This window comes from Macaca thibetana, chromosome 4 (assembly GCF_024542745.1).
Source record: "Macaca thibetana thibetana isolate TM-01 chromosome 4, ASM2454274v1, whole genome shotgun sequence".
Taxonomy (NCBI): Eukaryota; Metazoa; Chordata; class Mammalia; order Primates; family Cercopithecidae; genus Macaca; species Macaca thibetana.
This window is the reverse complement of record NC_065581.1, coordinates 47,755,994-47,770,188: the sequence shown is the minus strand read 5'-3', so window position 1 is coordinate 47,770,188 and position 14,195 is coordinate 47,755,994. Positions and strand designations below refer to the sequence as shown.

Sequence of the window (14,195 nt, the reverse complement as noted above, 5' to 3'; positions counted from 1 at the left end):
CTCCTCCCATAATGCTCCCTCACAAAACAGAAGACAACAACAAAATTGCTTTAGCACTGGAATTTCATGTCAGTAAGAGAGAGATTTCAACAACTGGGATCCTGTTGGCTATCCTCAAATTACCTCTAGTGGGCACTCAGCTTCTTTGTTAGCAACTCCAGTTTCTTCTGTTCCTAATTCTCCTGCCCCACTGCCACCCACTGCTGGGACACAGACTGCATCAGTATCCAAGGAATTAACTGGAACGTGTTGTCCCTCCTATTTCCGAAATAACTATTTGATAACTTCCCTTTGGGTAGTCACTCTGTGGGACTTTTCCTGGGCACCCATCTGCAGAAAAAACAGCTCTCAAAGATGTGACTTTGGTCCAGCTTTGGAAACTGATTCAAAGCACTCTGATTTCAGAACATTTCTTACTGTCTCCCATGAGAGCAGTGTTCATGTAGGCTGTTCACACCTGACTTGATATGTAAAAGGCACAAATTTACTTGCACTCTGTATTTGTTATCTATTGATGCATAACAAAGTCTAAAACCTAGCATCATAAAATAACAAACATTTATTATCTGAGAGATTTGTTAATCATTGTATTTATATTTGTTAAGAATTAAGATGTAGAAGGTGGAAGTATTGACAAGTATTGGTACTAACAGTAACATAAAAATAAACTTCCATACAGGTATAAACTTATTTGCCCTATAAACTATATCTACAATAGTCTACAAATAGAGGTATGCTCTAACATACATCCTGCTGCATTTAACATAGAAAGGAAGCATTGGTCCTTTTTGCTCACTCTGCGAGATGAAAATGCACTAAAGCCATGAAAGTCACTCACTGCCATGCCAAGGTTGACCCTTCTTTTTACGTGGTACATAGGCCCAGAGATGAACCAGCCCCAGGCCAGAGGCTCTCACTGAAATTTGAGAATGCTTATTCTTCCTCACTGGGGTTTCCATCAAGACAAGACCTCTTGTTTTTCTCCACGAGAGTGATGTAAAAAGACACTTCTTCCTTTTTGTCTTTGTGTCCCAAGTAGGGTTTTTATGGTAATGGGAAAAAAAGTTTAGTTCTCTTACTAGAAGATAGACCCAGTTTCTGAGGCTCAGAAATCTTAGAGAAGCTTAGATGGGTGGTTCTGGCTCAAGGTCTCTTGTAAGGTTGTAAGTAATCTATCAACTAGTGCTGTCATCATATGAAAGTTCAACTGGCATATGAGAAAAAAAATTCTTTTCTTTTCTTTTCTTTTCTTTTCTCTTCTTTTCTTTTTGAGACAGGGTCTCACTTTGTTGCCCAGGCTGGAGTACAGTGGTTGCATTCTCAGCTCACTGCAACCTCTTCCTCCCAGGCTCAAGCAGTCCTCCCACCTCAGCATCCTGAGTAGCTGGGACACATTACCATGCCCAGCTAATGTCTTTGTATTTTTTGTAGGATAGGGTTTTACTATGTTGCCCAGGCTGGTCTCAAACTCCTGGGCTCAAGTGATCCACCCGCCTCGGCCTCTCAAGTGCTGGGATTACAGGAGTGAGCCACTGTACCTGGCCTGGAAAATTTATTTCTAAGCTCACTCATGTGGTTGTTGGCAGGCTCCAGTTCCTCACTAGCTATTGGCTGCAGACCTCAGTTCCTTGCCATGTGGACCTCTCCATGATGTGCCTTCATGCCATGGCAGTCAACTACCCCTGGAGTGAGAAGAGAGAGAGAAAGAGAGAGATTAACCAAGAGGAAAGCTATAGTGTTTGTAATAACCTAATCTCAGAAGTGCCATACCATCACTTCTGCCATACTCTATTGATTACATAGACCAATCCTAGTACAACATAAGAAGATACTACAAAAGGGTTTGAATACCTAGTGGTAGGGGTGGGCAAAGGCCATCTTGGAGGCTGGCTACCTTATACTTATCATCATAGACATCTGGTGACTATTAGCTATTAGGCATGAGTATCTAAAAGATGACTTAGCCATTCATCACTCAACTGTCACAGCAGTCATCTTTCAGATTGTCATGGCTAATAGCATGGTGATGCATACATGCAAACATCAATTTTATGCTACTGAAGTTCTCAGAAAGGTAATAGAAAGTCAGATTAGGATTTTCTTCAAGAATGAATACCTGCAGGCTATAAATACAAATGTGGTGACTGCCTTCTCCACCTTGTCTCTCCTTGCTATTCTGGTTAATGATAGTCTGCAGACCCGCTGGGAATGAAATCTGGTGCTCCTGCGAGACAGGCTATGGGTGGCCTCGGGAAAGGTGTCTTCACAGTCTCACTTGTCAAGAGCATGACGTCTTCCTCCCGGGGCACCATTGCAGTTGCCTTAAAGAACTGCCTACCAAGGGACCTTTTTGCCTGCTTCAGGAAGGTAAGTAACTGTTCATTAAATGCGCGTTGAGTGGTTATTCAACATCAGTTTACAACTGGGTGCAGTGGCTCATGTCTGTAATCCCAGCACTTTGAGAGTCCAATGTGGGTGGATCACCTGAGGTCAGGAGTTTGAGAGCAGCCTGGCTAGCACAGTGAAACCCTGCCTCTACTAAAAATGCAAAAATTAGCTGGGTGTGGTGGTGCACACCTGTAGTCTCAGCTACTCGGGAGGTTGAGGCAGGAGGATCACTTGAACCTGGGAGGCAGAGGTTGCAGTGAGCTGAGATCGCACTGTTGCACACCAGCCTGGGAGACAGAGGGAGACTCCATCTCAAACGAACACACAAAAACAACTTACAAATGTTTCTGGTTTGTATATACTCAGACACTAACATAATATTTGTAAATATTGCCCTGTGTTTTTCAACAGATGTTACCCTGAACATGAGAGTCAGACTAAATGTAGGCTTTCAAGAAGACCTCATGAACACTTCCTCTGCCCTCTATAGGTCCTACAAGACCGACTTGGAAACAGCGGTAGGTTTTGGCCCCAAGAGCCTCTTAACCAACAAAGTGTTTGGACTGAACTGAGTCTATAGCATTCACAGTGAACAGTGGCTTGGATCTGTCAGAACTTACGGATGTGGATTTATTATTCTTTTACCTCTGAGATGGTGAATTAATATGTGCTCAAATCAAATCATGTTTAGGGGACAGTGTGGCATCACCTTGACCTATAAGTATAAATTTTTCCCAGTGTGGAACTGTTTCAGATAAGATTTGGTGGCATCAATTCACTAAAACTTATCAAAGCCCCAAGAACCTATAGCCTACAAGCACCAGTTGGTGCATTTCTATGCTTCACATACCACATGAATGAAACTCCTAACTTTTGGGCAGACAAACCTGTGGCTGAGCACAGAGGGTTTCAAACCACTCTATACCAGAGGTTGCTAGGCATTCATACCTAAGACAGATATAAATTTATTCACATAAAAATAGAGACTATTCCACCAGTGTTAACTGCCAGTCACTGTCTTAAGTGCTTCACATTGAATTGATTCATCTAAACCTAAACACTTTGCTGGAGTTATCATATTTGGAACAGAGCTTCCCAATGGATGTGTCACAGATTATTACAGGTGGGCTGAGATAATGACTTCCCTTCTCCTGGCAGCTGAGCCCTGCCTTAGGCTGTTAGCAGCCTCCTGCTCATCCCAGCATGTCACCCAAATATTGTCATCTCCCATGAGTGCCTTGATGAAGTGCCGCTTCAGAAGAGCTCTTGGATATTTGATTTACATTTCTGGCATTTAATATGTCTGCACAGCAGGAGAACCTCCTCTCACACACACTACACTAAATTATATGCTTTGAAAGAGAGAGTTACATAGCAACCACCTAGGTACCTGGCACACCAACCAATCCTGCAGTATGGCAGCCATGAGGATGCCCCTCCAAGACCTCCAAGTACAGGTCATGTAATGGAGCAAGGGTTGCAGCTGCTGCTTCTGAAATCCACGACCATCACTGCTGCTCTCTACCAATGAAGGGGCACAGCACATCTGTGTCTGGCAGATACTGGGACTCCTTGGAAGGCTTTATTGAACCTTTCCAGGTTCGGGCTAGGGTGCTTTTATCCAACCTTCCTTCCCTCTCTTTCATTTGGGGGTCTGATGGCTCTCTCTATCTTCCCTGCTCCCTCCACGTTTTCTTTCCTAGGCATTTTCCTGAGTAAATTTTTTGCCCATTTCATCTAGTGTCTACTTCTTGGAGGACCCAGACTGACATAGATAGGAATTATTTCTTCAGAAATCTAATGCCTACAGTTAACAAAATGGAAGATAATTTTACCTACTGTGATTAGGAATATGTGGTTTTTACTCTGCTTCAGATCTTTTGATACACCTATTTCTAGACTTTGATATATGACACTCATCTTGCTTTATTTTTCAGTTCCGGAAGGGTTACGGAATTTTACCAGGCTTCAAGGGCGTGACTGTGACAGGGTTCAAGTAAGAATACTTTAATTTGGTCATTTCTACTTTGTGGCTGGGATCCATATGGTAGTAAAGGAGGTAAACCCCCTAGAGAGGCATTGTTCATGTGGAATTCTCAGCAGGAGCAGTTTGGTAGAGGAGAAAAAAGTATCTCACCCCTTACAGATGCACCTGTTTAAAAGAAAAAGAGAAAAAGACTTGTGTTCATTCTATACATGTGCAAAAATTTTGGAAGCAAAGATAAGGGATAAGTTTGTAGTCCAAATAGTTCAGAAATATAGAAATGAAATAATGCCATGCAATGATGTCTTTCTACTGGAAGATCCTGCTAGCCAATGAGGACCATAGATTTTCATGCTGCAACAGGCAGTTTGTGCCATTTTGTTTCCTAAGCAAATAAGCCATAAATATCTAGACTCTTCCAGGTCAGTTATTGTTTTACTGAACTGAGTGTTCTCCGTCCAGGTCTGGAAGTGTGGTTGTGACATATGAAGTCAAGACTACAGCACCATCACTTGAGTTAATACATAAAGCCAATGAACAAGTTGTACAGAGCCTCAATCAGACCTACAAAATGGACTACAACTCCTTTCAAGCACTTACTAGCAGTAAGTGAAATTGTTTAGATATGGTCATGTTATTTACGGTTATGCGTAAACCTAGGAAATTAGCTTATGTTACAATGTCCTCTGGGAAGCTAGACACTCCACTTCCTGGCACAGGGGGTTCTGTACCACCTCCTCCTCTTATGCCAGCACCTCCCAATCTGACTAATGCCACTGTACCTGGGGTCTGTGGAAGAGGGGCACAAGGGGGTCACAGAGCCATCTGGGTTTGTGTATTTTCTAAATTAACAGATCCAAAACTAAGTTAAAAAAGTAAAACCAATATTGCAGTGGAGGTTTAAATATTCATAAAATGCACCAATAAGAAATAGAGGGCCATCACTTTAGAGCAGTAGGCCTCAGAGTGTAGCCCTCTGTCATCCAGGCTGGAGTGCAGTAGTATAATCATGGCTCTCTGCAGCCTCTATTTTCCTTGCTCAAGTGATCCTCCTGCTTCAGCCTCTGGGGTAGCTGGAGCCACAGGTGCACACCTCCATACTCGGCTAACATTTTTTACTTTTTATTTATCTTTTTTTTTAGAGATGGGATTTCACTACATCGCCCAGGCTGGTCTCATACTCCTGGCCCCAAGCAATCCTCCCACCTAGCCTTCCAAAGTGTTGGGATTACAGGCATGAGTCACCATGCCTGGCTGTGTTTTTATTTTTATTTGTGAAATGATAAGGCAGTGATCCCATGGATTTTTACTGCCAAAACAATAATAATAGCTACAGTTTCTCCAAGTTACCTCCCAAATGTAACTCTCACTGCTCCTGTTTTCCAGACAGGGGAACTAAGGGCCCAGCCAGTCTAAGCAAGTTCCTCAGGGCCACACAGTTACAGTTGGGACAGAACCAGGATTCAAATCCAAACTTACTATCTATGAAGCTCCCACTCCTACAGAGGTCCATGAGTATTAGGAAATTCTTATTTCTCAAGCAGACTTTATTATAATTAATTAATTTTTTTTTACTTTTCTAAATCATTCAAGACTTAGGTCAGAGCTTTCAATAAGCATGAGATATCAGTTATTGATAAGAAGCAGTTGATATGATTCCAGTCTGTAGCACAGAAACTTCGTATTTAAGTTAGTTTGTGTTTTTTTTTTTTCATAAGTAAATGTGCAATTTTCTACCACACTGTTTGAAATATTGAAAATAGCTTTAAAATTTCCATTACTGCCATTAAGGAGCCACAGGGCAAAGACCCCAATCAGGAAACCCTGTCCCTGGTATGTGGCAGGACACACTTCCTCAGGGCTCAGACGCCAGCTGCATGGGGATTGAGTGAGGAGACACATTGCCTCAGCCAGTTCAGCACCACAGATGCTGTCAAGACCTCCGAGAGCTCTGTGGTGGTTGTGTCTGGTGAGTAGCATCAATGACATTTATTCGCTTTGGGATCTTATTACCTTTTCTTCGGGTTTCCAGATGAAACTAAGTTCTCTGTCACACCAGAAATCATCTTTGAAGGGGACACAGTCAGTCTGGTGTGTGAAAACGAACTTTTGTCCTCCAATGTGTCTTGGCGCTATGAAGAACAGCAGTTGGAAATCCAGAACAGCAGTAAATTCTCGATTTACACTGCCGTGTTCAACAACATGACTTCGGTGTCCAAGCTCACCATCCGCAACATCACTCCGGGTGATGCGGGTAGGTCTCCATTCAATAACTTGTATGAGGAATGGAATGAAGAGCTTGTAAAGAAGCAAATATGTAATAGTGTTTTATGTAGACGTGTAGATAGTGTTTTTCTCTTCCCAAAGAAGTCTCCTGCTTCAGCCTTTCAAAACTGAAAATTAATCCCATGTATATTAGTCTATTTTTATACTGCTATAAAGAACTACCTGAGATTGAGTAATTTATGAAGAAAAAAGATTTAATTGACTCACAGTTCTGCATGGTTGGGGAGGCCTTAGGAAACTTACAATCATGGCAGAAGGCAAAGGGGAAGCAAGGCACATCTTACATGGCAGCAGGAGAGGGAGAGAGGGTCTAGGGAATTGTCAAACATCTGATTTTAAACCATCGGATCTCATGAGAACTCACTCCCTATCATGAGAACAGCATGAGGGAACTGCCCCCATGAGAGAATCACCTACCACCAGGGCCCTCCCTGAACACGTGGGGATTACAATTCGACATGAGATTTGGGAGGGGACACAGAGCCAAACCATATCACCATGGTATTAATTGTTAATTAATTTTAAAGTTAATTATTTTCATTGTTTTATCATAGTATATAATTATTGTCATTATTTTGTTTTAGTATATAATATTACTTTATTATTAATTTAATTTTCAACTGATTTAAAAAAAATTTAAAATAGCTTTGTTGAGGAAGGAATTGATATATAATAAACTGTACATATTTAAAAAGTCTTGACCGATGTACAGCTGTGAAATCATTACTACAGTCAGGAGAGTGAACATATCCATCATTCTCCCTGCCCTCACCAAATTTTCTGGTTCTCCACTATTATCCCTCCCTTCAGCTTTCTCCTGTCCTCTTGCCCACCCCAAGCAACTACAAAAGCAAGCATAAAGCTTAATTCTTCCCTAAGACTAGTGGTGTACCTGACATATTCTGGAATGTAATAACTGCATTGTAACTCAGATGCCAATGGGGCCATCTCCTTTTCTCTACATGATGAGGTGGGCTATAGACATATGGCTCCTATCACATAGTTGTTGATTTTGATTTACCACATGGTTAAATACTATGGCAATATTATCTATCTTCTTCTAATTCTCCAAGGCTTTTCAATTTTTCTTTCCTACTTCCTTATTAGCAAAGTCCCTAAGATTTCTACTATTTCCTTAGAACATCTCTGTACTCCACTTTGTGGCATCAAAAATATCTGCACTTCCTGAATTCCTGAATGGTTATTTAGGCATTTTTAGACTAAGTCTCAGATGCTTTTGAAAATGATGCTTCATCAAGGACTGTCATTACTGTCATGATCCATGAAATTAGGGTACCATTCCTCTAAGAAAATACACATATGTTGTAATAATGCATGATTTCATGTATTTTATGCAGGTGAATATGTTTGCAAACTGATACTAGATATTTTTGAATATGAGGGCAAGAAGAAAATAGATGTTATGCCCATCCAAATTTTGGCAAATGAAGAAATGAAGGTGATGTGTGACAACAATCCTGTATCTTTGAACTGCTGCAGTCAGAGTAATGTTAATTGGAGCAAAGTAGAATGGAAGCAGGAAGGAAAAATAAGTATTCCAGGTGAGAATGTTAGATAAGCCCTTTTGTAAATAGGTTTTTGCCTCTTGGCCAATTAGAAATGGGAGATGTGGTGTGTGGAACGGGAAATGTCAGATGGCTGCTATTTTCTGGATTTCAGACTGTGAAAAGGCATTAAGTTTGATGCCAGCTCCAGCTTAGCCACTCTAGAGCAAGACTCCAAAAACATATGCACACAAGTGTCATGCTTTGGTTGTAGATGAGATCCCAGCAGCAGAAGACCCAAGACAGAAGGATCCTGGCATTTTTGGATCTAAAAAAAAAAAAGACAAGAAAAGCTTGTGCTCACCTTCCTTTCATCTTCAGCAAAGAGCTAAGGATGAGGTCACTTGTCATTGAGGTCTGACTTGGAGCTTCTCCTTTCTGTGTGTCTTCTCCTGGTGTCTGGTCCTTCTCACTTCTCTGCCTTTGTATCTATACATGCCTCAATATTTTCTATCTCTGTGCCTCCAGCTTTATCCCTTTCTCTCTGCAGATCTGTTTGTCTCTCAGTCATTTCATATGATTTCTGATCCTATTAGCTTTTGTTTTCAACCTGAAATTTTACCTAAAGTTCCCTACCCTCCAGTTTATATTGATGAATAATAATAATAGTAATAAATTAAAACAGCAATACTCACTCTGTTTTGTATAACAGTTTATGATTAACCCTTTAAAAAATATGTTACTGCTTTTTAAATGCTTGACCACAAATTTGAAACATTTTACTTCCAATTTTCAAATAAGGAAATTGAGGTTCAGATTATATGACTTATCCAAGGTTGTCAAAATACGAAAAAAAAAAAAAAAAAAAAAAAAAAGAAGAAGAAGAAGAAAGAAAGAATTAGGACTCACCAAAGGTCTTGTTTCACAAAACCAGTGTCGTCTTGGCCAAACTATATTGTGCATGCCTGGTGGGCCAGCACTGGAATGAGCTAGTCAGGCAGAGTTTGCACAGTATTCTACCTAGAAACTGCATAGAGCAAGATCCAACTCTTCTCTTAAGAAGCAACAGTATAATGTGCTTATCTGTAAAGAAAAGGTCTTTAATGTAAAATGTAGCTTTACCCATGAAATACATTAGTGTGGGGAACCTTCATTTTACAAAGCCTTAGCTATTTAAATAGATTAAATTATTTTTTAAAAATTATCAGAACAGGGGTGGTGGCTCACGCCTGTAATCCCAGCACTTTCAGAGGCCAAAGCAGACGGATCTTCTGAGGTTGAGCATTCGAGATGAGCCTGGCTAACACGGTGAAACCCCATCTCTACTAAAAATACAAAAAATTAGCTAGGTGTGGTGGTGTGCACCTGTAGTCCCAGCTACTCGGGAGGCTGAGGCAGAAGAATCACTTGAACCCAAGAAGCCGACGTTGCAGTGAGTGGAGATCATGCCACTGCACTACAGCCTGGGTGACAGAGTGAGACTGTCTCAAACAACAACAGCAACAACAACAACAACGAAACTATCAATTTACAGGCAAATTTTCCTAAGCACATGTAATTTCCAAAGGAGTTTCACCTGCAAGCATTTGTATTAGACTTTAAAGTACTCAGAAGAAAGGCACGTGGTAACTGTTGAAAATATTAACCCATGATACATGCAGTCACTTCCCTGATTTCTAAGGAAGAGGAGGTGTAGGTATCCTGAAGGAACTGCCAGATGGAAGAAAGACCTTGCACAATTCCTGTGGTACTGGCTCAGAAGCTTTCAACCCCGAAAGGTGAAAAACCTGGCCTTCTGGCAAAGGAACCAGGAAGTCTGTGGCGCAGATGCTTAGAGCGGGATGAATGACTGCAGAACAATGGATTTCCTGCCTCAGGGCTGGCCGCCTGGGGACCTGGCTTCTCTGATGAATTTAGCCTCTGCCCTGGCACCCTGCCCTTCTTTCTCCTGCCCTTGCTGCTTCCTCTCTGCAACTATCTTCTCCAAATTCCACAAGTTCTACTAACAACCATTCTTCCAGGTCTGTAGAACACAATCAAGCAAAAGAATTTACCCAAAGCATTTGGAACTGAATGAGTGACCTCTCAGAAATCGTTGCATATTCAAAGCACTCTGGAAAAGGATGACACAGAAAGGAAATAATAAACAATGGCAGAATTTCTAACTTTAAGAGACTAAAATTCAGTGAAGATTTCCTCCCACATGGGAAAAAAGCGAAGGAGTATTCTTTAAGGGTATCACCATGATCACAAAATAGTTATTGTGGCATATTCAATGTATTAAACTCTGTTTTTTATTTTGTTTTGTTTTGTTTTTTGTTTGTGTGTTTGTTTTTTGAGACAGAGCCTTGCTTTTGTCACCCAGGCTGGAGTGCAGTGGCACGATCTCGACTCACTGCAACCTCCACTCCCGGGGTTCAGGAGATTCTCCTGCCTCAGCCTCCTGAGTAGCTGGGATTATAGGTGCCTGCCACCATACCCGGCTAATTTTTATATTTTTAGTAGAGATGGGGTTTCACCATGTTGGCCCAGCTGGTCTCGAACCCCTGACCTCCGCCCATCTTGGCCTCCTAAAGTGCTGGGATTACAGGTGTGAGCCCCCACACCTGGCCTCAACTCTGTTTTCAATGTTTACATTTATCATCTTGGTTTTTCTCCACTCCCCACCCAAAGTCTTGCAAAGTAGGTACCATCACCACCATGTTATAGAGGAAGGTCTGGGATGTCATCTAACTTTGAATAACAAAATTGTAATTGCATACCTTCTCTTCTCCAGAAAGCAAAGTGCCAACTTATTAGCTATATTCAGTACCTCCCATGCAGGGCCCCTGGTTGCAGAGCCCCAGGGTGTTGTAGGAAACACGGTGTGAGTGATGCCAATTTGGAAGTCCTGGTTGTGTTTTCTGAGTTTACCATCTCTTTGGAGCCTTTCTCCACTCTTTCTCTGAATCTCAGCATAACAGAAGTAGTTACTGTTCTCTGAACAAGACCTGCATGCTGCTGCTTCTGTGTTTTTGCTTATAGCAGTGGTTTTCTGAGTTAACAATAGAATCCATTTTTCAAGCAGAATCTTGCATGGCTGTCTAATGCAAGTCTTCTCAACTCAGCACTATTGACATTTTGGGTCAGACAATTCTTTGCTGGTGGAACTGTTCTGTGCATTGTAGGATATTTAGCAGTATCCCCGGCCTGTACCTACAAGATGCCAGTAACATCTTCAGTTGCAACAACCAAAAATGTCTCCAAACCTTGCCGAATGTCCTCCAGGGAGGCAAAATTGCCCGTCGTTGACAGCACACCTAATGTGTAGAGCAGACCAAAGTGGAGCTGCTCTCGTTAGAAGAAGGGTGAAGGGATTGGAGCCTACACAGTTTATTATCCTTCCACCGCCCAACACAGTACCAGCCCCTGAAGCAGCTTGATGGAATGCCAAGTTTTCCAAGGAGTATGGATTTACTCACACACAACCCACATACAACCACATACCAGAACTACAGCCCCCATTTCTATCTATTAAAATCCTAAATGTCTGTTAAGGCCTAGAGCAAATCTTCCTCTTCTCTGAAATCTTCCCTAATCTCTCAACTAAAACATCCCTCCTTTAATCCACATAATATATTGACTTCTCTCTCATGGAACCTACCCACTGCACACTATCATTATTTCTGTACATCTCTTTATACACTCCTTCTTGCACAGATCATTGTCCTGCACATTAGTTTGGTGAGATAGATGGGTTTTTAAGGATCAGTAAGAGTCAGCAGGAGGAAGAGGGAAGGAGAATATTTCAGGTGTGAATACAGGTATAGAGGCACAAAGCTACAGGGCGTGTTCAAGGCCCAGGAGATGATCTAATTTTTCAGAGAGAGCTATAGAAGAAGATAAAGAGAAGAGAAGCAGATTGGAATCACACTGTGAATAATTGAATATACCAGGCGAAGAGGGATTTTACTGTATTCTGTAGGCAATGGTAAGGTTTCAAAAGTAGAGGACATCAGATGGTGAGAGCCGAACTTAGGAAAAATAAGTTTTAAGGTCTTATAGCCAATAGATTGCAGGGGCAAATAACTGAAAATAGAGACCCAGCTACAATCATGTGCAATAGGCAGACAACAGATAATGGGGCCTGAGCAAGTTACCGTGGGTAGGAGTGGGTAAGACAATAGTGAGATATTTCAGAAGAGTAATCTAAAAGTTTCTTACAATTGAGTAGGGGTAAAAGGTGAGTGCATGCAAGTAATTTAAAATTTTTATTTGGGGAAATGCCAAGAGCAAAGAAAGGACACGTTGGAAGATGTACAGGTTTTATCTGGGGAGAAAAAAGATGAGTTCTTAAATGGACCAATTGAGTTGAAGGTACCTAAGATGTCAGAGCAACACTTGGGAATTTGCTTCTAAAGTTTCCAACAAGAGTGCTGCTCTTAGAAATAGAGTAGGAGTCATCCAAATTTGGGCTATTCTAGAAGCAATAGGTATAGATGAGATTGCCTGGAGAGACGGTAGAGAAAAAGATGAGGAAAGGGGCAACCTTAAGAAGGGGATGAAGGAAAAGAGCCTGAGAGGGAGACCCAGAAGGAGGGATGAGGAGAAAAGAGGGGCAGGAGACATCTAGGACTCAAGCACGCCAAATCAGAGAGAAGGGGTCAGCAGAATGGGATGCTGCAGTCAAAGTAGCATGAGGGGAGGCCACTGTTGGCCTTAAAGGAACACTTTTGGTAGAGGAGAGGGTGAAGAAGGCCAATTGCAAAGACTTGATGAGAAATGGGAGTGAAAAATTGGAGGTGGAAAATGCAGAAGCATCGTGGTATGAAGAGAGGAAGAAATGCAGTGGTGGCTAGGGAGCATTCAGACTGGGGAAAGAACATTTCAGGAAGGGAGACTTGCGTGTATCTGGGGGTTGAAGTGGAGGAAATCTGGGAGGAAAGATTAAAGACACGGGGTGAGGAAGGGCAAAGGATGAAGGGATGTCCTGGAAGAATTGGAAGAAGTGGATTTTCAAAAGATAAGTGGAGGGGTGAGCCTTAGAGATGGGCACAGACACTCGTGTCTGTGAGCTAGGAGGTACTTTAGTCAAGATAGATAAAGAGGGAAATCGGTTTGGTGTTTCAAACAACCTTTCTGGGGTCTAGGGAGAAAATCTAGTTACATGTTGATCAAAATATGTCAAATATAATTGATCAGCCAGGGCTGAAAAAGACACATTTACGTTGGAACTAATCAAAAGGCTTATTCTTTTTCCTTCATTTTCAGAAGAATTGATAGTGTTTGAAGATTGCCTTAGGAGTGCATGACTGCAGGCAAGGTGGGAGGAGGGAGAGTAAAGGGACTAGAGTAGGAAAAATCAGCCACAAGGTGTTGTAGAACCTGAGGCAAGAGGAAAGATGGCATGGAGGGCATGGTATTTCTGTGAAAGGAAAGAAGGGTATGGAAAGGGAGCTATTTTGAAGGGGAAACTGCTGGTAACTGAGAATGCATGAAGTTGAAGTTGAAGATTTCACTAAAACATAGAGATTTAAACAGGGAACATGCTGTGAAAAAAGCTCAAATAATATGAATATCAGGTGCCCCAGTATTGCTTCTTCCTCTTTTTAATGATCATAGTACTCTAAATAATCTGTCATGTGTTCTTCCAGTTAAATCACACCCAAACAGCTTGCTTCTCTTTTTCATTGTTCACATTCTAAAAACCATCGCTCATGGTCTTTGTTAGAGCAGGACTCAGTCAGGTACTTTTCTAAGAGTTTATGTATATTATCTCATTTAACCTTACGGTGGTCCTGGGAAGTAAGTGATATTATTAATCCTCATTTTATATCTGGAGAACTGAAGCACAAGGTGGTTAAGTGACTGTCTCAACAATATCTTGCTAGTAAGTGATGGAGTTTGGGATCTGAAGCCAGGCAACCTGGATACAGTCTGCAGACCTAATCACCATAAACCCCTCCTCTCCATTCAGAGAAGAAATCTATTTAAATAGTAACTCCTTTTGTGAAAAAAATGATTTGACCTCTTTGCTACTAAATAAAGGAGTT

The 14,195-nt window shown here is 41.5% G+C and overlaps 1 protein-coding gene across 6 annotated transcripts in view; it reads left to right on the top strand.

The window, feature by feature from the left end:
* The window catches only part of ADGRF5 (adhesion G protein-coupled receptor F5), a 102,306-nt gene that overhangs the window by 68,201 nt on the left and 19,910 nt on the right, over positions 1 to 14,195 (top strand). For all 6 annotated transcript variants that reach the window (XM_050787472.1, XM_050787477.1, XM_050787475.1 and 3 more), the window contains exons 5-10: positions 2,191 to 2,367; positions 2,800 to 2,906; positions 4,326 to 4,384; positions 4,835 to 4,977; positions 6,405 to 6,626; positions 8,017 to 8,220. In XM_050787472.1, coding sequence (XP_050643429.1) covers positions 2,191 to 2,367; positions 2,800 to 2,906; positions 4,326 to 4,384; positions 4,835 to 4,977; positions 6,405 to 6,626; positions 8,017 to 8,220 — 912 coding nt within the window. The remainder of the gene's footprint in view (positions 1 to 2,190; positions 2,368 to 2,799; positions 2,907 to 4,325; positions 4,385 to 4,834; positions 4,978 to 6,404; positions 6,627 to 8,016; positions 8,221 to 14,195) is intronic.